Consider the following 19,838-nt stretch of genomic DNA (forward strand, 5'->3'; position numbering starts at 1 on the left):
CATGATTGGAAAATTGGAGACAAGGAGGTATGGGGAAGAGGTATGTGGATAGACCTCTCTGAATGGGCCAAAGAAGTGAAGATATTTGTGTTTCATGTGAATGCTCACCAAAAGGTGACCTCAGCAGAGGATTTTAAGTCAAGTGGGTATGATGACACATTCTGTGGAAACTAGTAATCCTCTTTCCCAGACACTGGTGTCATTGAAAAAAGTGTCATTGGTGGCAGAGATAGAGATTATGCATGGGATCAGCAACCTGGACTTCCACTCACCAAGGCCTATTTGGCTACAGCCACTGCTGAGTGCCCAATCTGCCAGCAGCAGAGACCAACTCTGAGTCCCCGATATGGCACCATTCCTTGAGGTGATCAGCCAGCAAGCTGGTGGCAGGTTGATTATGATGAACTGCTTCCATCATGGAAAGGGCAGTGTTTTGTTACTAGAATAGACACTTTCTCTGGATATGGATTTGCCTTTCCTGCATGCAATACTTCTGCCAAAACTACCATTTGTGGACTTACAGAAAGCCTTATTCACCATCATGGTATCCCACACAACATTGCCTTGGGTCAAGGGACTCACTTCACAGCAAATGAAGTGTGGTAGTGGGCCCATGCTCATGGAATTCACTGGTCTTACCATGTTCCCCATGATGCTAAAGCAGCTGGCTTGACAGAATGATGGAATGGGCTTCTAAAGACACAATTACAGCACCAGCTAGGTTGCAATAACTTGCAGGGTTGGGGTAATATTCTCCAGGATGCCGTATATGTTCTAAATCACTATCCAGTATATGGTGCTATTTCTCCCATAGCCAGGATTCATGGGTCTAGGAATCAAGGGGTGGAAATGGGAGTGGCACGGCTCACTATTATCCCTAGTGACCCACTTGCAAGATTTTTGCTTCCTGTCCCTATAACCCTATGCTCTGCAGGTCTAGAGGTCTTAGTTCCAAAGGAAGGAATGCTCCCACTGACACATCACTGATGCCATTGAATTAGAAGTTAAAAATGCCAGTTGGCCATTTTGGGCTCCTTATGTCTCTGGATCAACAGGCAAAGAAGAGTTACCATATTGGCTGGTGTGATTGATCCTGATTACCAAGAGGAAATCGTACTGATGTTAAATAATGGAGGTAAAGAAGAGTATGTCTGGAATCTAGGAGATCCTCTAGGGCATCTCTTAGTACAATCACGACCTGTGATTGAAGTCAATGGAAAACTACAGCAACCCAATTCTGACGTGACTACTAATAGCCCAGACCCTTCAGGAATGAAGGCCTTGTTATCCTACCAGGCAAAGAACCATGACCAACTGAAGTGTTTGCTGAGGGTAAAGGGAATATGGAATGGGTGATGAAAGAAGGTAGTTCTAAATACTAGTTATGACCACATGACCAGTTGCAGTGATGAGGAGTGTAATTGTAATGAATATTTCTTCCTTGTATGTGTGCATCAAATATTTTTGTTTTTTTCACCTGTAAAATATGAGATGTAAACACGGCTAGTGCATTTTCGGTTGTACACGTGTTAGTTGTATCATGTTAGGTGCAAGTATGACTTTATAATTTTCTTATTCAGAGATTATGGTTTAAGGAGATATGTACAGTTACCAAGTTGACAAGGGGTGGACTGTGATGTTTAAGGTTGAGTGTGAACTTGTCTGGGCTGTGATTCTCAGTAGTTTGGCAGTTATGATGTAGTTTGGCAGTCATATAATGAGAAGAAACAGCTGCAAACATCCATTGATAATTGGAACCTGGAGTGTATGAAGTATGAATCTAGGAAAATTGGAAATTGTCAAAAATGAAATGGAACGCATAAACATCGATATCCTAGGCATTAGTGAGCTGAAATGGACTGGTATTGGCCATTTTGAATCAGACAATCATATAGTCTACTATGCTGGGAATGACAGCTTGAAGAGGAATGGTGTTGCATTCATCGCCAAAAAGAACATTTCAAAATCTATCCTGAAGTACAATGCTGACAGTGATAGGATAATATCCATACGCCTACAAGGAAGACCAGTTAATACGACTGTTATTCAAATTTACGCACCAACCACTAGGGCCAAAGATGAAGAAACAGAAGATTTTTATCAGCTGCTACAGTCTGAAATTGATCGAACATGCAATCAAGATGCATTGATAATTACTGGCGATTGGAATGCAAAAGTTGGAAACAAAGAAGAAGGATCAGTAGTTGGAAAATATGGCCTTGGTGATAGAAACAATGCCGGAGATCGAATGATAGAATTTTGCAAGACCAACGACTTCTTCATTGCAAATACCTTCTTTCACCAACGGACCTCACCAGATGGAACACACAGAAATCAAATTGACTACATCGGTGGAAAGAGATGATGGAAAAGCTCAATATCATCAGTTAGAACAAGGCCAGGGGCCGACTGTGGAACAGACTATCAATTGCTCATATGCAAGTTCAAGCTGAAACTGAAGAAAATCTAAGCAAGTCCACAAGAGCCAAAATATGACCTTGAGTGCATCCCACCTGAATTTAGAGACTATCTGAAGAACAGATTTGATGCATTGAACACTAGTGACTGCAGACCAGATGAGTTGTGGAATGACATCAAGGACATCATCCATGAAGAAAGCAAGAGGTCACTGAAAAGACAGGAAAGAAAGAAAAGACCAAGATGGATGTCAGAGGAGACTCTGAAACTTGCTCTTGAGCATCGAGCAGCTAAAGCAAAAGGAAGAATTGATGAAGTAAAAGATCTGAACAGAAGATTTCAAAGGGCCTCTCAAGAATACAAAGTAAAGTATTATAATGACATGTGCAAAGAGCTAGAGATGGAAAACCAAAAGGGATGAACATGCTTGGTGTTTCTCAGGCTGAAAGAACTGGAGAAAAAATTCAAGCCTCGAGTTGTAATAGTGAAGGATTCCATGGGGAAAATATTAAACGACGCAGGAAGCATCAAAAGAAGATGGAAGGAATACACAGAGTCATTATACCAAAAAGAATTAGTTGATATTCAACCATTTCAAGAGGTGGCATATGATCAGGAACCGATGGTACTGAAGGAAGAAGTCCAAGCTGCTCTGAAGGCATTGGCGAAAAACAAGGCTCCAGGAATTGATGGAATATCAATTGAGATGTTTCAACAAACAGATATAGCGCTGGAGGTGCTCAACCCGTCTATGCCAAGAAATATGGCAGACAGCTTCCTGGCCAACTGACTGGAAAAGATCCATATTTATGCCTATCCCCAAGAAAGGTGATCCAACCAAATGTGGAAATTATAGAACAATATCGTTAATATCACATGCAAGCAAAATTTTGCTGAAGATCATTCAAAAATGGCTGCAGCAGTATATCGACAGGGAACTGCCAGAAATTCAGGCTGGCTTCAGAGGAGGATGTGGAGCCAGGGATATCATTGCTGATGTCAGATGGATCCTGGCTGAAAGCAGAGAATAGCAGAAGGATGTTTACCTGTGTTTTATTGACTATGCAAAGGCATTTGACTGTGTGGATCATAACAAACTATGGATAACACCGCGAAGAATGGGAATTCCAGAACACTTAATTGTGCTCATGAGGAACCTTTACATGGATCAAGATGCAGTTATTCGGACAGAACAAGGGGATACTGATTCATTTAAAGTCAGGAAAGGTGTGCGTCAGGGTTGTATTCTTTCACCATACCTATTTAATCTGTATGCTGAACAAATAATCCGAGAAGCTGGACTATATGAAGATGAACGGGGCATCAGGATTGGAGGAAGACTCATTAACAACCTGCGTTATGCAGATGACACAACCTTGCTTGCTCAAAGTGAAGAGGACTTGAAGCACTTACTAATGAAGATCAAAGGCCACAGCCTTCAGTATGGATTACACCTCAACATAAAGAAAACAAAAATCCTCACAACTGGACCAATGAGCAACATCGTGATAAACGGAGAAAAGATTGAAGTTGTCAAGGATTTCATTTTACTTGGATCTACAATCAACACCCATGGAAGCAGCAGTCAAGAAATCAAAAGACGCATTGCATTGGGCAAATCTGCTGCAAAGGACCTCTTCAAAGTGTTGAAGAGCAAAGATGTCACCCTGAAGACTAAGGTGCGCCTGACCCAAGTCATGGTATTTTCAACCGTATCATATGCATGTGAAAGCTGGACAATGAATAAGGAAGACTGAAGAGGAGTTGATGCCTTTGAATTGTGGTGTTGGCGAAGAATATTGAATATACCGTGGACTGCCAAAAGAATGAACAAATCTGTCTTGGAAGAAGTGCGGCCAGAATGCTCCTCAGAGGCAAGGATGGCGAGACTGCTTCTTACATACTTTGGACATGTTGTCAGGAGGGATCAGTCCCTGGAGAAGGACATCATGCTTGGCAGAGTACAGGGTCAGCAGAAAAGAGGAAGACCCTCAACGAGGTGGATTGACACAGTGGCTGCAAGAATGAGCTCAAGCATAACAACGATTGTGAGGATGGCGCAGGACCGGGCAGTGTTTCGTTCTGTTGTGCATAGGGTCGCTATGAGTTGGAACTGACTCAACGGCACCTAACAACAACATAATGATTTAATCACTTCCATAATGAGATGTGATATAAAGTGATCACCTCCATGATGGGATCTGTTGTGAATAGCCAGTCAGTGGAAAGGGAGTTTCCTTGGGGGTATGGCCTGCATCCAATATAGGTGGATTTCCTGGCAAGGCTTGCTGGCTTTTGCTCGCTCCAGGTCCTGCAGCCGGACCTGTTCATCTGACCTCCAATTCTTGGGACTTGAGGTAGCAGCTTGCTTGCTGATTTTGGGATTCATCCGCCTCTGTGGTCTGGATCTTGGATTCGCCTGCCCCAGCAGCTGTGTGAGTCAGGAGGAGCCTCCAGCCTGACCCATGGATTTGGGACTTTCCAGCCTCTACAATTGCATAAGCCGTTTCCTTAATACGTATCTTTCTCTCTCTCCCTTTATAGACGCTTCACTGGTTTTGCTTGTCTAGAGAACCCAGCCTAAGACAGGTGGCATATGGGGCAGAAGGGTGAGGGGCAGTAAAGCGTGTTTCTCTGTTACTTGGTGCAGTCACCTTTTGGGAGCTTCATGAAGTTGCCTTCCTGTACTCCCTGTCTGGGGTCATTGCTGGCTGTTTTCCAAGATGGTGATGCTGTGTTAGTTGGCAGGGGACCTATACCGCATATCTCTCCTTGTTCTCTGTTTTCTGTCAGTTTCTTCTTCCATTCATTGTTTGTCTTAGTTATGTAGTGCTGCAATAACTGTTAAGGCCACAAGAAAAGTTTATTCTCTTACAGCCTAGGAGGCTAGAAGTCTGAATTTAGGGTGCCAGCTCCAGGGGAACGCTTTCTGTCTCTGTCGGCTCTGGAAGAAGGTCCTTGTCATCAATCGTCCCCTGGTTCAGGAGCTTCTCAGCACAGGAATCCCACGTCCAAAGGATGCGCTATACTCCCGGTGCTTCTTTCTTGATGGTATGAGGTCTCCGTGTCTCTCTGCTCACTTCTCTTTTATATCTCAAAAGAGATTGGCTCAAGGCACAATCCAGTCTAGCAGATTAAGTCCTGCCTCATTAACATAACCGCCGCTAATCCCATCTTATCAACATCATAGAGATAGGATTTATGACACATAGGTAAATCACATCAGATGATAACGTGGTGGACAATCACACAATACTGGGAATTATGGCCTAGCCAAATTGATACATACATTTTTGGGGGACACAATTCAATTCATAACAGTGTTTGATCCAGTTCTTTATCCCTTCGTTTGATGTTTAGGGTTCCAGGACTGACATTTGTATGTTTTACTTAGTTTTTTTGTTGCAGAGGGACAGCATGGTGTGGCTATCTAGGGCACCATGTTGGCTCTGCCTCAAGAGTTTTATCATAAATGGATGTTCCATTTTATCAATTTCGTTTTTACACATGTATTAAGACAATCATTGGTTTTGCCCCTTATTTTGTTAATGTCATGTGCTACATTTATTGATTTTCAGATGTCAAAACAACCGTGCATTCCAAGGGATAAATTCCACTTGTTCATTGTGTGTAATTCTTTTTATTTTTTTACTTTGGTGGATCTGGTTTGCTAATATTTTGTTTAGGATTTTGGTATCATGTTCACAAAAAATATTGCTCTGTAGTTTTCTTTTCTTGTGATTCTTTGTCTAGCTTTGATATCAGGGTAATACCAATGTCATAGAATGATTGGGAAGTGTTCCTCTATTTTCTGAGTTTGTGAAGGACTGGTGTTATTTTTACTCTAAATATTTGATAAAATTCATCAATGAAGTGTTCTGGACCTTAGCTTGTCTTCATGTAAAGATTTTAAATTACTATTTCAATTTCTTTCCTTGTTATAAGTCTATTCATATTTTCTATTTCTTCTTGTGCCGCTTTTGGTAATTGTTTTCTTTCTAGGAATTTGTTCATTACACCTAAGTTGTCTAATTTATTGGCATACAGTTGTTCCTTATATTCCCTTACCAAAAAAAACCAAACCCAGTGCCGTCGAGTCGATTGTGACTCGTAGCGACCCATAGGACAGAGTAGAACTGTCCCATAGAGTTTCCAAGGAGCACCTGGCAGATTCGAACTGCCGACCCTTTGGTTAGCAGCCGTAGCACTTAACCACTACGCCACCAGGGTTTCCTATATTCCCTTAGAACTGAAAAAAAATTTCTGTAGAGTGGATAGTAATGTTCCCTCTTTCATTCTTGGTTTTTTAAATTTTTCTTGTCAGTCTTAGTAAAATTTGTCAATTTAGTTGATCTCTCAAAGCACCAATTTTCTGTTTCACTTTCTAAAAAAAAAAAAGAAAATTATTATTAAAAATATTTTTTTTCTTTTCTATTACATGATTTCTGCTCGAGACTTCACTTGCTTTGGGTCTTGTTTGCTTTCCTTTTTTTCTTCTTCCTTAAGGAGGAATCTTAGAATTGACTTGAGACCTTTGTTTTTTTCTGATAATTTCCCTCTAAGCATTGCTTTAGCTACATTTCATTAATTTGATTTGTTGTTTTTATTTATATTCACTTATCTGTCTATCTATGGGTCTATCTATGTATAATTTCCCTTGATTACTTGTTACATGGGTTATTTAGAAATATTTTAATTTCCAGTATTTTGGAATGCCTCATATTTATATTGATTTATGTTGTTGATATCTAATTTAATTCTGTTGTGATCAATGAAGATGTTTTACATAATTTCAATTCTTTTAAAATTATTTATACTTGTTTATGGCTTAGCATATGATCTATCCTGGAAAATGTTTCATGAACACTTCAAAAGAATACGTATTCTACCTTCACTGTGTAAATTGTTTCTGTATGTCAGTTAGATTGAGTGTTACTCAACTAATTATTGCTGATAAAATTCTCTAGTTCTATAAATTATTGAAAGCACAGCATCAAAATTTCCAATTGTTCTCATTGGATTGTCTCTTATCTCTTTAAATTCTGACAGTTTTTGCTTCATCTGTTTTGAGGCTCTCTTGTTAGGTATGAGTACAGTTATAATTTTTTTTTATCTTCCTGATGTACTGACCCTTTTATAATGACAAACAATCCTCCTTTTTTTCTAGTAATATTTCTTATCTTGTTTATTTTGTCTGTATCCAAGTGACAATCTCTGCCTTTATTTATAGTTAATGTACTTATTAGTATCTTTGGGTTTACATTTACCATTGTGCTATTTATTTTATGTATATCTTTTTTTTGTTGTTGTTGTTCTTTTCTTCCTTTATTGCTTTCTTTTTTGTTAAGTATCTTTTGTGTGGAAACCCTGGTGGCATAGTGGTTAAGTGCTACTGATGCTAACCATAAGGGTCGGCAGTTCGAATCCACCGGGCGCTCCTTGGAAACTATGGGGCAGTTCTACTCTGTCCTACAGGGTCGCTATGAGTCGGAATCGACTCGATGGCACTGGGTTTGGTTTTGTTTTTTTGTTTTATTTTTTGTGTACTATTTAAACTCCTTTGTCAATTTTTTCTATGGAGACTTTTGTTATTTTTCTCTGTAGATCTTCTAGCTATTATTTAGCTATTTGATTATTATTTAATAGCTATAATAAATAGCTGTTATTTTCTTAGTGGTTGCTCTGGAGAGTACAATAAGCATCTAAAGTTATCACACTCTGTCATTGTTGTTGTTAGCTGCTATCGAGTTGGCCCCAACTCATGGTGACCCCATTTGCAACAGGATTGGACTGTTGTGATCCATAGGGTTTTCACTGGCTGATTTTATTGGGGGTAGATTGCCAGACCTTTCTTCCTAGTCTGTCTTAGTGTGGAAGCCCTGTTGAAATCTTTTCAGCATTATAGCAACACATAAGCCTCTCCGATAGATTGGTGGTGCTTGTGCTTGAGGTGCATTGGCCAGGAATAGAATCTGGGTCTCCTACATGGAAAGTGAAAATTCTATCACTGAAACACCACGGCCCCCTTATCACATTATATTCCGATTAATATTAACTTAATTCTGATAAAATATTAAAATCTGCCATGTAGCTGTTTCCTCCCCCTGCCTTTGTTCTTTTGTTGGCATATGTATTACACTATACTTCTTATAAACCCAGCAATACAGTGGTAAAAGTTATTGCTTTATACAACGTCTTTTAAAAAATTTAAGGGAAGAATGGAAACATATATTTATAGTCTTTTATGTTAAACTAAATATAAACTATTCCTTGTATTTTTCATTTTTCTCCTGTGGATTCTAGTCACCATCTAGCTTATTTCCTTTCAGCTTGAAGCATTTTCTTTCATATCTCTTTTAAGGCAGGTATTTTAACAATGAAAATTTTAAGACTTTGGTTATCTGGGATGTTATTATTTTGCCTTCATTTGGAGGCACAGTTTTCTGGAATTTAGAGTTCTAGACTGATAGTTTTTTTCCTTCAGCAATTTGAATATGTCATTCCACTATCTTTTGGCCTTCACTGTTTCTGATGAAAGTCAGCAGTAGCCATTGATTGTACTGGTAGTTCCCTGTATATGATTACTCACTTTTTTTTCCTGGTTTTAAGATTTCCTTTTTGTTTTCCAACAGCTTGAGTACGATGTGTCTGAGTCTGGATTTACTCATATTTATCTCATATTTGTTGAACTTCTTGGATATGTAGGTTAATATTTTTCATCAAATTTGGGAAGCTTTAAACCATTGTTCTTTAAAATATTTTTTGGCTTCTTTCTTTCCTGTCCTTCTGGGACTCCCATTATGCATATGTTAGTAGATCTGATGGTGTTCTACCGGTCTCTGAAGCTTTGTTCATTTTTCAATCTTATTTTTTCTGTTTTTCAGATTGGGTAGTTTCTATTGATTCACCTTCAAGCTCACTAATTGTTTCTTCTGCCATGTTGAATCTGCTGTTGAGCACCACTAGTAAACTTTTCATTTCAGTTACTATACTTTTCATTTTCAGAATTTCCATTTGGTTCTTTTAAAATACTATTTATTTCCTTTTTGAGAATCTCTATTTGTTGATTCATTGTTGTCACACATTTCTTTAATTCTTTACACTTGGTTTACTTTAGTTCTTTGAATATATTTATAATAACTGCCTTGAAGTCTTTGTTTGCTAAATTCTACTTCTGGGGATACCCAAATGCATTTTGTATTGACTTATTTTTTTCCCCTGAGTATGGGTCATACTTTTCCTTTTCTTTGCATGCCTCATAATTTTTGTTGAAGACTGAGCATCGTAAACCATATGCTGGACTTTGATTTTTCCCTCTTGCACACTGTTTTTGTTGCAGGAACAATGTAAGTGTAGAGAAAGTGCAGAGGAAGTTGTGGGATGTAATGTAGAAAGGTAGTGTAAAAGGTTCCCTGTTTCATGGTGTTCAGATTACCACTTCACTCTTCAAACCCTTTTCAGAATAGTTTTTCATTCTTTGTGATCCCAGGGATCATAGAGCAGGGATGTTTCCTCAAGATTCTTGGTTGAGCACTAGCACCAAGGAGGCAGATGTCTGAAGAGTAAGATCTGGACAAGGGTTGACTGGTGTCTCTGCTTATTACTTTTCTAGGAGTGCCACGGTCCATAGACCCCATCACTGAGAGGCAGCCATATATGATCTATTCATGGCGGGCAGTGAGTGTCCTGAGGCTGAGCTGACAGTAGGGGTGGGCAGTAGTAGTTCCCTAAGCCTAATTTATTGTATCCTCTATTATACAATAAAATTAAAGGTTGGAAGCTGCCATCACAATAGACCTTTATACAAATAAAATTAAAGGTTGGAAGCTGCCATCACAATAGACCTTTATACAAATAAAATTAAAGGTTGGAAGCTGCCATCACAATAGACCTTAGCAATTTAGCAGGGTCCTTACTTGCAGGGGGCTGCAGGCACTTCCTCCACTGTCTTAGTCATCTATTGCTGCTATAAGAGAAATACCACAAGTGGATAGCTTTAAAAAACAGAAGTTTATTCTCCATCAATCTTTCCCTGGACTAGGAGCTGCTCTGTGCAGGGACTCCAGGTCCAAAGGTTGCGCTCTGCTCCCGGCACTGCTTTCAGATACCTCTCAAGATTGCCAGTTGGGTTGGCATTGTAATTCAGCCACTCTTTTAAGACAGTGGGTTTGGTTTTTGGCAACATCGGCTCTGTCACTACAAGAAATAAGGCTTTCTTTCAAGGTGCAAGTGGAAACTTTGAGGTCATTTATGTGGTGTGTGAGCTTTGACTCTGAAGCCCTGCACTTATTTCTTTCCTTCACCAGTTTGTCTAGTGAAAGTAGGACCAGCCAACCAGCCTCCCTATACTTCTCATTATGACAAAATTATAGAACAGTATCATCCATGCAATCACTCAGAGCCTCGTCTTTCACCAATATCTGATCTGTTGGTGGTGATATTTTGTGTATTTGAATTGTCACCTCACGCCATGGATTAGTTAGTGCTCTCTTTACTAATGGGAGCAGAGTCATCAACATCTTTAAGACTAACCAAACCTGAGAACCAATTTAGAAAATTCATCCTTACAATTTTGTTTCTGTAGACCCCCGCTTTTGGTACCAAATGTGTTAGGCTGGGTTCCAGAGAAGCAAAACCAGCAAACGTATATATATAAACAGAGATTTATATCACGGAAATGGCTCATGTGGCCCCTAGAGGCTGGACGTCCCAAGTCCATGAGGCAGGAAAGGAAATTCTCCTGACCTACGTAGCCACAGGGGCTGGCAAACCCAAGATCGACAGGCTGGAGAGCAGTGCCACTGCAGGTAGTGAAGATCGACAGCTCTCAAGATCAGCAGGCAAGACTGCCAGCAAGCCACCAGCGCAAGTCCCAAGAACTAGAGGCCAGACGAATGAGAGTAAGCTGCAGGATCTGGAACAAGCAAAAGCCCTGGCAAAGCAAGCAGGAAGGAAGTAGGCAGAGGATGGCAGAGAGATGAAGGCTGATGGGGTGGTGAGCTGCCACAGGCCTGGGCCCTGCCAATACCACTCAGCAGATTCCATCATGGGGGTGATCACGCGTCATATTTCAACAGGGAAGTGATCACAACATTACTGCCAAAACACTTAGAATCATGGCCCAGCCAAGTTGACATACAATCTTAACCATCACACCTACCCTCACCCTCCTATAGTGTGGGTTCTGCTGGACATGAAGGAGGTGAAGGCTAAGACTGAATATGGCCTAAGAAACACTAGAACAGACTGATATCACCTCCGTAAGGAAGCTGCTCTGAGTTGCAGAATTACTTTAGAGCAAAATGATGGATGGAAGAGTGTGGTCCAGAGCCAGGAAAAGAAATCAAGTCTTCTTTAGAACTCCCCATGGTGCTCTTTCCCTCACTGCCTTCCTTCGTCCTCACTTCTTGACATGCTGACCTTCCCCACCCTCATATCTCTGGATTTTCTTTTAGCAATAACCAAAAAGGAATGCTTAATACTCTACAACCCATACAGAAGTGACCATTTCTGACTAGTTAGTAAGCTGTCTCTAGCCATTGAGCCGTCACACCCTGCTGAGCCTTGAAGGGTGTGTATTCCTCCAGCAGAGACACAGCTCCCTGCAAAGTGGGCTGTGCTTTCTGGCTAGTGGCTGTCGTCATGTTCTCCATCTTCCTGTGACTCCTACCCATCCTTCACTCTTGAGACTCACTCTTGAGACTCACTGCTTCCCCTAAAGCCTTCTCTCATGCCCTCATAGAAAGTATGCTCTCCCTCCCCTGGGTACCTTTGACCTTAATCTGCACTTCTGTCATGGACTTAACATTTTTTCCCTTATAATGAACTGAATTGTGTATTTCATCTCCTCCACTAGACCCTGAGCTCTGTAAAGGCAGGATTGTAGGCAATAGTCTGTATTTCCCACAGGCCTAAGCTCATAGTTGGCAATTAATGAATGAAGAAATGCTTGGGAAGGAACTCAGGAGAGGATTAGAGAAATGTGAACTCCAAGGGCCTTCAGATACAAGGCTGTCATTCACCACATGCCTGGATATCTCTTCTCACACCAGAAAGTTCAAAGGAAAAAACACAGTGACAAAGATGCCCATTTTGGAACCCATTTATATTGCTGGTACTACTTTGGGCTTCATCCAGCCCCACACCAGCCACTGAGATCGCGTCAAACCGTTTGAACATTCATGGCTTCCTTGGGCCAAGTGTAGCTGTCCAACGTAAATGAGTCATAGTCAGGAGTGTAGACCAAGGATCTTACAAAAGCCTCTTTGTCCTTGGGCTCCGGGTAGTAGGAGGCCAGGCTGTGTTTGTATGCGTAGTCGAGGACCTAGGGAAAAATAAATTTGGCTGAGGAATTGGATCTAAGGAGGAACCTTCCTAAAGTTCCTTGCTTGGGAGCCTTGGGGAAGGGGAACACACTCCAAAGAATCAGAAATATTCCTCCCACGGCTTGTGTTCCTTGAAGCCATGGAACAGGAAGGATTTTGAGCTTTTTGCCTGGATAGACAGACAGAAGTTGTACAAATACTGTGTCAGAGTTAAGAGGCCAAACCTAAACTCTGCCTCTGTTTCAACTGTCTGTGGGTCCTCAGGGGTACCACTATCCTGGCTGAGCTTCAGTTTCCTCATCTGTAAAACTGGAGTAATGAGACCTTTCTCTGGAGTAGTGTGAGGATAAAATTAGATAATGGGCAAGCAACAGTGTCCAGTGATATATACATTCCCCCTGATTGTGGACGGAAACCCTGGTGGTGTAGTGGTTAAGTGCTATGGCTGTTAACCAAAGGGTTGGCAGTTCGATTCCGCCAGGCGGTCCTTGGAAACTCTATGGGGCAGTTCTACTCTGTCCTGTAGGTTCGCTATGAGTTGGAATCGACTCGACGGCACTGGGTTTGGTTTTTTTTTTTTTGGTTCTGAATGTGGACTGAATTGGATTGCAGCTAGGAAACTGTTCTTTGGGTATTAGATTTGGTTTCACAAAAGCCTGAATTTAAATATTCTGAAAAAAGGAAGGAACTAGACAGGGTAGAGTTGGATTATGAGCTGGACAGTCGATCTTGAGGGTTAATCCTGGATCCTGCCCTGGACAACTCATGCGGAATGCATGCTGTTATGCAATATGTTTTCTTAAATTATTAAAAAAAATTTATGATAGAAAATTAAAAACATCTACATTAGTAGAAATAATAGTATAATAAACCCCCATGTACCCACTGTCCTGCTCCCCACAATGATTGATTCTGGGCCAATCTTTATTGTGCCATGTTCTGATTCTTTGGAAACCCATCATCTCTACATAGTCTCTAGGGTGACATTTTTTAACCTGCACCTGACTATCAAATGGCCTCAGTCATTCTGAGAGAAAGGGGAGGAAATGAGCATCTCCTCTGGCCAGATAGGTATTGGGTGTAGAGCTTTCTCACTGTTCTCTTTTAATCTTCTCCAGAGCTCTAGAGAGAGGGCTTACTGGCCCCTTTGAAAAGGAGGAAACTGAGGCTCAGAGAAGTGAAGTGATTGGCCCAAGGTTATTCCACTGCTGATTGGCAGAGCCGGAACCCCAAAGCCTGAGCCCTTTCCATGATGCTATGGAGGCTGACCTTTCTGTATAAATCAGCCTTTATGATTCATTAAAAAAAAATTCCACCCACATTTAGGTCCACAAGACCATGGACTTTGATGACCTTTCTGTTTGAGAGGAAATCCAGGAGTCTTCCCAGACTGGCCTGCGTGGGCGTTGGGGGTGGGGCACGAGCTATGGGCAGGGGTTTCTCACCCTGCCTTGGGGTCACATGCAGTGCAGCCCAAGGAGCTTACGATGTCTCCAAAGCTGCCATTCCCCTTGGCCTTCTTAAAATCACAGAAAGAAAAGGTAGTTGAGCCTCACAACCCATTTTAGAGGGGTAGGATGCCCCTTACTTTGATGGCGATTCTCAGAGACACATCTCGGATGGTGCTGAGTGGCGGGTACAGTCTCCCCTGGGACAGATGCTGCTCAGAGACCTCCTGGGCAATTTGCTGGGGAGAAGGACAGAACCAAAAGAAAGAAGCTGAATTTATGCCTCCCTGAACAAGCCCAGCCTCAAGACTCAGCTCTCCCCCTGCCCTTCCCACAAAGCGGTCAGTTGCTGCAGTTCCCAGTGCTGTCAATACTACCATGTGGCCCAGGGTAGCGTCATTCTTGGGTTTAAGCAAAGACATGTTCCTTCTGTACTGTGAGACTGGCTGAAGCTTAAAAAATCAACATAAGGCTCACTGAATTCTAAAGGAAAACCACTAAGGCCAAGATGAATAAACTTGTAGCCTGCAAAGCAAAGACTCTGGGATTTCCTCTTGGCTGGTTCAGCCTGTTGCATAGTGGTCATGAGATCTCACTTCCTGGGTCCCAGCTTCCTCCCACATGCTTGGTACCATCCAGACACCATCCTTAGATACCCATCTAGGCCATCTCATCTCCCTGGATTCAGGGCTCTTTGCACCCTCCCTTTTAGCCCTGGTAGCAGTCTAAGGAAAGGTCTTGCTACCAATCAATGACACTATAAATGAGCCTTATGGGTTACTGGAATAAATGCCCTAAGCACATCACCCTCGGAACAGCACCTCCCACAGCTTTCCTCCCTGCTTCAGAGCCTGCCTCCAAGGGTGAGCCCTGCCCTACAAACCTCATCCTTCAGCTCAGCCAGCCTTTCAGATCAGCCTCTTTAATGTGGCAACTCTGAATCTAACCCCCACCTGATTTTCTGTGGTCCAATTTAGATTTTGAGAAAAGCCACCAGTGCCTTCTGAGATCTGTGTGTTCAAGAATGGACAGGTGAGTAAAATGGTCTTGCATCATAGTTTGACAGACATTAGGGAAGCAGGCTTCCTCCTCCTCTGCCTCAGTCTCAGGCTATCTCGCCTTTCCATTTGTTCAGTGAAACATTCACCGAGCTGTATGATACTCTAGGCTGTGTTCTAGGTGGTGAGGCCCATGATGAAGAAGTCATAATCTTCCCTCATGGACATGGGAATAAAAGAACAATTCCAGTGAAACCTGTGAGAGCCAGAACTCTACAGGACTGCCTTGTTTTTCCGGGTCTCGCAAGTTTTCCACGTTAGATAGGGTACAGCCTTTCCAATTTTCTATTGCTTGTTTTAGTAGAAAATATCTGAGTTTTCCTTCTGTGACAGGTTTCTGCCTTCGCAGGTTCTGGTTTTTGCAGGTTTTACTGTAGCAAAGAATTACAGTATAGTAGGGTGAATGCAGTGAGAGGGGGCATTTAGGCAGAGATGAAGGCAGGGCTTGGTCTGCTGTGTATAGGAGAGGCTACCCAAAAGGAGCAACATAAGCTGAATCCTGAAGGATAAAATATGAATTACTTAAAAAGGGGAGAAGGAATAGCACATGTGAATGCTTGGAGGTGAAAAAGAGCAAGAGAGTTCCCATGTGGGAGGCTGAAACCAGCACATTGGGGAGGGTGGTGGCAGGGAGAAGCTGAAAGGAGGCCGGAGAGGAAAGGAGGACTGTGTGATGAAGTGCCTTGTATGGAAACAATGTTAAAGAGTTTGGATTTTATACTGTAAATGCCCAGGAGCCATAAAAAGATCTGAAATTAGGAGAGACACATGGTCTGATCTGGGTTTCAGAAGGACTATCTTTGTGGAGTTATAGGAGAGGGACTGATGAGGGAAGCAGGGTTTCCATGACCAGATCTGCGTCTAGAAAGGTTACCCTGAGGAGTGTTGCGATGTAGCATGGTATGTGTGATCACTTCTAAAAATCTGGGCACTGATACTGCTCTGTTGCAGGCTTGAAGTCAAAATGCCTGGGCCCATCCTAGCACTGCTGCTCACAAGCTGTGTGATCTTGTGCAAGTTACTTAAACTCTCTGTGCCTCATTTTTCTTGTTTATAAAAATAGGAACAATCACTCTACCTATCTTACAGAGTTGTTAAGGAGAAATGAAATAATGCTTATAAATCTCCTAAAGCTTATATTTTTTTTCCATACGAAAATAAAATTCAACTTAAATTGTCTTAACTAAAAGCAGCCTTTTCAGAAATATAACTTCCAGGAGTATGAACACTGCCAAGTGTTAGAGGGCAGGGGCCTCGTCCTACTCCCAGTAGATGCTTGATAAATAGATTGAGAAGAAGTTGCTGTATAATTGTCAGGATACTGTTCATGAAGAGACAGAGCAGGACCGTCCCACAGCACTGGGAGATGGGTGTGTGAGATGTTTCTTGAAGGTACAAAGGAAGGGTTGTAGCAACTGTGTTTCTACACAATAGGGGAATTTGTGTTCAGACTGACTCCAGGCAGAAAGTGACTCTTCTCATGCAATGGGGGTTTTAAACAGCCCTGCCCACAGTCACAGGGCAACAACAGCGATCATAGCAGTGAGAAGAAATACAAACAGAGACCAGAGGAACGGAGAGCTGCTGTACAAAACCATAGCTACTGTGCACAGGGCATGTAGGAGACTGAAAAGCCTTCAGGAGACATTATTGGCACAGCCTTGTGCAGCCAGTGCTCAAGCAAAGACCAAGACCTAGTGAGAAAGGACCTGGTACATAAGGCATTTCCATGTGGGACGCACAGAACTGACAGAACAGGGTTGCAGGGAAACCATTCCTGTGTCTCGCTGGTTTCAGACACTCACCAGTGCCACGGTGAGGAGGAAATGCAGAAGTACGTCAGAAATCACAGTAGAGTGTTTGGAGTTCATTGAGTATAAATATATTTAATATTTGTCTATAACTCGGATTAGCTCCATTTCCCAGCAGAGACATTTCTACTCCTCAGAGTGAGGATTAATGTTAAAGTGTCTGGCACTTGGTAAACACTTGATAAATGTCAGCCACTGTAACTGTTATGACTAATAAACATTATTATGAACATAGGCTGTCATTCTCAATAAATCCTTTCATTGTCTTCACAGTGCCCAGGGCAAAGGACCCTTCTGGGAACTTTTTTGAATGATACCTAGAGCAGGTTCATTCCCTGCCCCCATAACTGTGTTCATGATTTGGGTACGCAGAATAGGTAAAAACAGGCACGCAACCCACCTTCTCCCTTACAGAAAGCTCTCCTGGTGGGGCTGGCTTATTCTGCTACCAGTTATCCTGGTGATGGGGCCAAGGCCCATGGCCAGGAGAATCCATCACTTGTCATGGTCTATGAGCCCAGTTGCCTGGGGCTTTGGTGGTATCTACTCTGTTTAGACACCTCCTCTGTTTAGACCTTTTGGGGGGCCAGGAAGCAGCCGCAGGGTAGTGTCAGTGCCTCCCACCAACAACCCTCTCACTGACTATTCCCTATCCAAATCCAAACTTGTTGCTGTTCAGTCGATTTCAAAACATAGTGACCCTGTAGGACAGAGTAAAGCTGCCCCATAGGGTTTCCAAGGCTGTAAATCTATTTCCCCTACCCTCTCAAAAATCCTATGTGTGATTTGAGAGAAGTTCAGGCCTCAAGGTGAGTTGAGGAGAAGCTTGATCTTCAGGCACTTTGAGAATCTACTGTCAGAGCGGGGGCAGGTGGGTGGAAGAGACAAAAAGAGGACTATTTGGGGGACCTATCGGGAGCAAATAAGGGGGCAGAGACAGTAATACCTCTGCTGTCAGGAGGAAGATCTCGTCTGGGATGTGCCGGATCCCACCGGCGATGACTCCCAGTGCCACTCCAGGGAACACATAAGCGTTGTTTCCCTGCCCAGGAACGAAGGTCCTGCCGTCTTCCAGGGTCACGCTCTTAAAAGGACTTCCACTGGCAAAGATCCCTCGGCCCTGGAGGCAGGAAGAAAACAAGAGACAGCTTGCAGACTGATTTCAGGCAGCAATGGTAGCCTAGCCTTATCTTCCAGTTGTCCAGACCCTTCTTCGTCCTTTCCCAAATGCCCAGCATTGTGCTGAGAATGTGGCAGATGCTCAAAGTACACGTGTTCATTTTACCAGAAAGCTCAGCCCTTCTGGAGTTACCTGGCAGCCAAGAAATCACTGAAACATGATGGGATTCACTGTCTTCTTTACCTGACACCTCCTGGGAGGGCCAACCCAGGGCAAGACAGGTATGGAGGTGGCCTAGAGTCTACGAGACATGGGATTCTGGTGAAAGCTCTTTGTCATTTAGGGGGAATCTTGGGAAGTACAGCATAATGGGTAAGAGTTTGGCTTTGGAGTCACATCTAGGTTGGAGTGCCAGATCCACTACTCCTTAGCTCTGTGACCTTGGACAAGTTACTTCATCTTTCTGAACCTTAGTTTGCTCATCAGAGATGTGGGGATTTTTTATACCCACATAGGGTTACTCATAGTTATTGCTGCTATGTCCTCTCAGCCTGGGGAAGGAAGGACTCCCCGCTGACCTCGGTGACCCGATAGCACTTCTCAGCTGTGCACTCGGCCTTGCTGGTGGGGTTGCTCAGGGCAAAGATGATAGGGCGCTCGTGGTAGGAGGCCATGTCCCTCAGAATCTGCTCCGTGAAGGCTCCTGCGATGGCGGCAACACCTACAGGGAAAAGTGGGGGGGTTGTGGGGATGCCTATTCTTTGTAAACAAACCATTCCTCTCCTGGTGGTGGTGGTTGGGGAAACTAGGTACAACGTTAAAGACTCTGGAGTCTTGCGGATGGCATCTGACACAGAGACTTAGGGAGCAGAAGGGAGAAGGGTCATCCTGCCTGAGCTGGCTGAGGCCTTCTGTTTATTCGTAAGGGACAGTTCCGCTCTCTGCCCAGTTAAGATGCACCTGTGAAGGTGTTCCTGGGCATTACCATTTAGAGCGGACTACTCCCACAGTGCAGGGAGAGATGCCAGAGCTTCCACCTTGGGGGAGAAGTGCTCATTTCATCCTTGTTAGAGAGACCAGCTCTGTGCTTTTCCACTGCACTGTATAATTTTGCATCACTAAGTCCCTACTCTGGTGCCTTAGTTCTATGGTTTTTATACAGCAGTCACTCAACAAGAGTTTGTGGCATTGAGTTAGAATGGGATAGGGGAAAGAGCTGTGCTTCCGTGGGTTAGTGATGCTCCCTTTCTCAGCCTCAGTATCTCCATCTGCAAGTCAAGAGAGTTAGCTGGACTGTGGATCTCCTCCCTCCTCCTACCTATGATGGTTGTGGGCTTCACCAGCCTCACCACCTCCTCCAGGGACTTCACTTCAGGATGGTCCTGGGCAAACATCTCTTTCTCATGGTTCAGGTGACTCCTCCCCTACAAGGAAAGAACACAAGACAGCTGTGGGTGGTGAAGGCCCCCTGGGCAGGGGGTATGGATGCATTTAGAGACTCTGAGAGCATTCCCCATTGAGTCCCATGCTTTGGTCTGAGCTATGAGAAGCCTTGGTGCCAGTCCTCTTGATCAGATTTCCTGATAGAACCTAAAGATTTTTAATGATTTAGCCTTTTAAAAATTTTTTTTTTTTTTTAATCCAAACCACATACGGAC

General features: G+C 42.9%; 1 protein-coding gene across 1 annotated transcript in view; it reads right to left on the reverse strand.

The window, feature by feature from the left end:
* Nucleotides 1–12,374: 12,374 nt before the first annotated feature.
* The window catches only part of ME3 (malic enzyme 3), a 224,818-nt gene continuing 217,354 nt past the window's right edge, over nt 12,375–19,838 (reverse strand). The window contains exons 10-14 of the mRNA XM_023558533.2: nt 19,499–19,604; nt 18,759–18,901; nt 18,007–18,180; nt 14,332–14,430; nt 12,375–12,742 (exon numbers count right to left, since the gene is read on the reverse strand). Coding sequence (XP_023414301.2) covers nt 12,581–12,742; nt 14,332–14,430; nt 18,007–18,180; nt 18,759–18,901; nt 19,499–19,604 — 684 coding nt within the window. The 3' untranslated portion in view covers nt 12,375–12,580. The remainder of the gene's footprint in view (nt 12,743–14,331; nt 14,431–18,006; nt 18,181–18,758; nt 18,902–19,498; nt 19,605–19,838) is intronic.

The sequence above is a fragment of the Loxodonta africana genome, chromosome 7, assembly GCF_030014295.1.
Source record: "Loxodonta africana isolate mLoxAfr1 chromosome 7, mLoxAfr1.hap2, whole genome shotgun sequence".
Classification (NCBI taxonomy): Eukaryota; Metazoa; Chordata; class Mammalia; order Proboscidea; family Elephantidae; genus Loxodonta; species Loxodonta africana.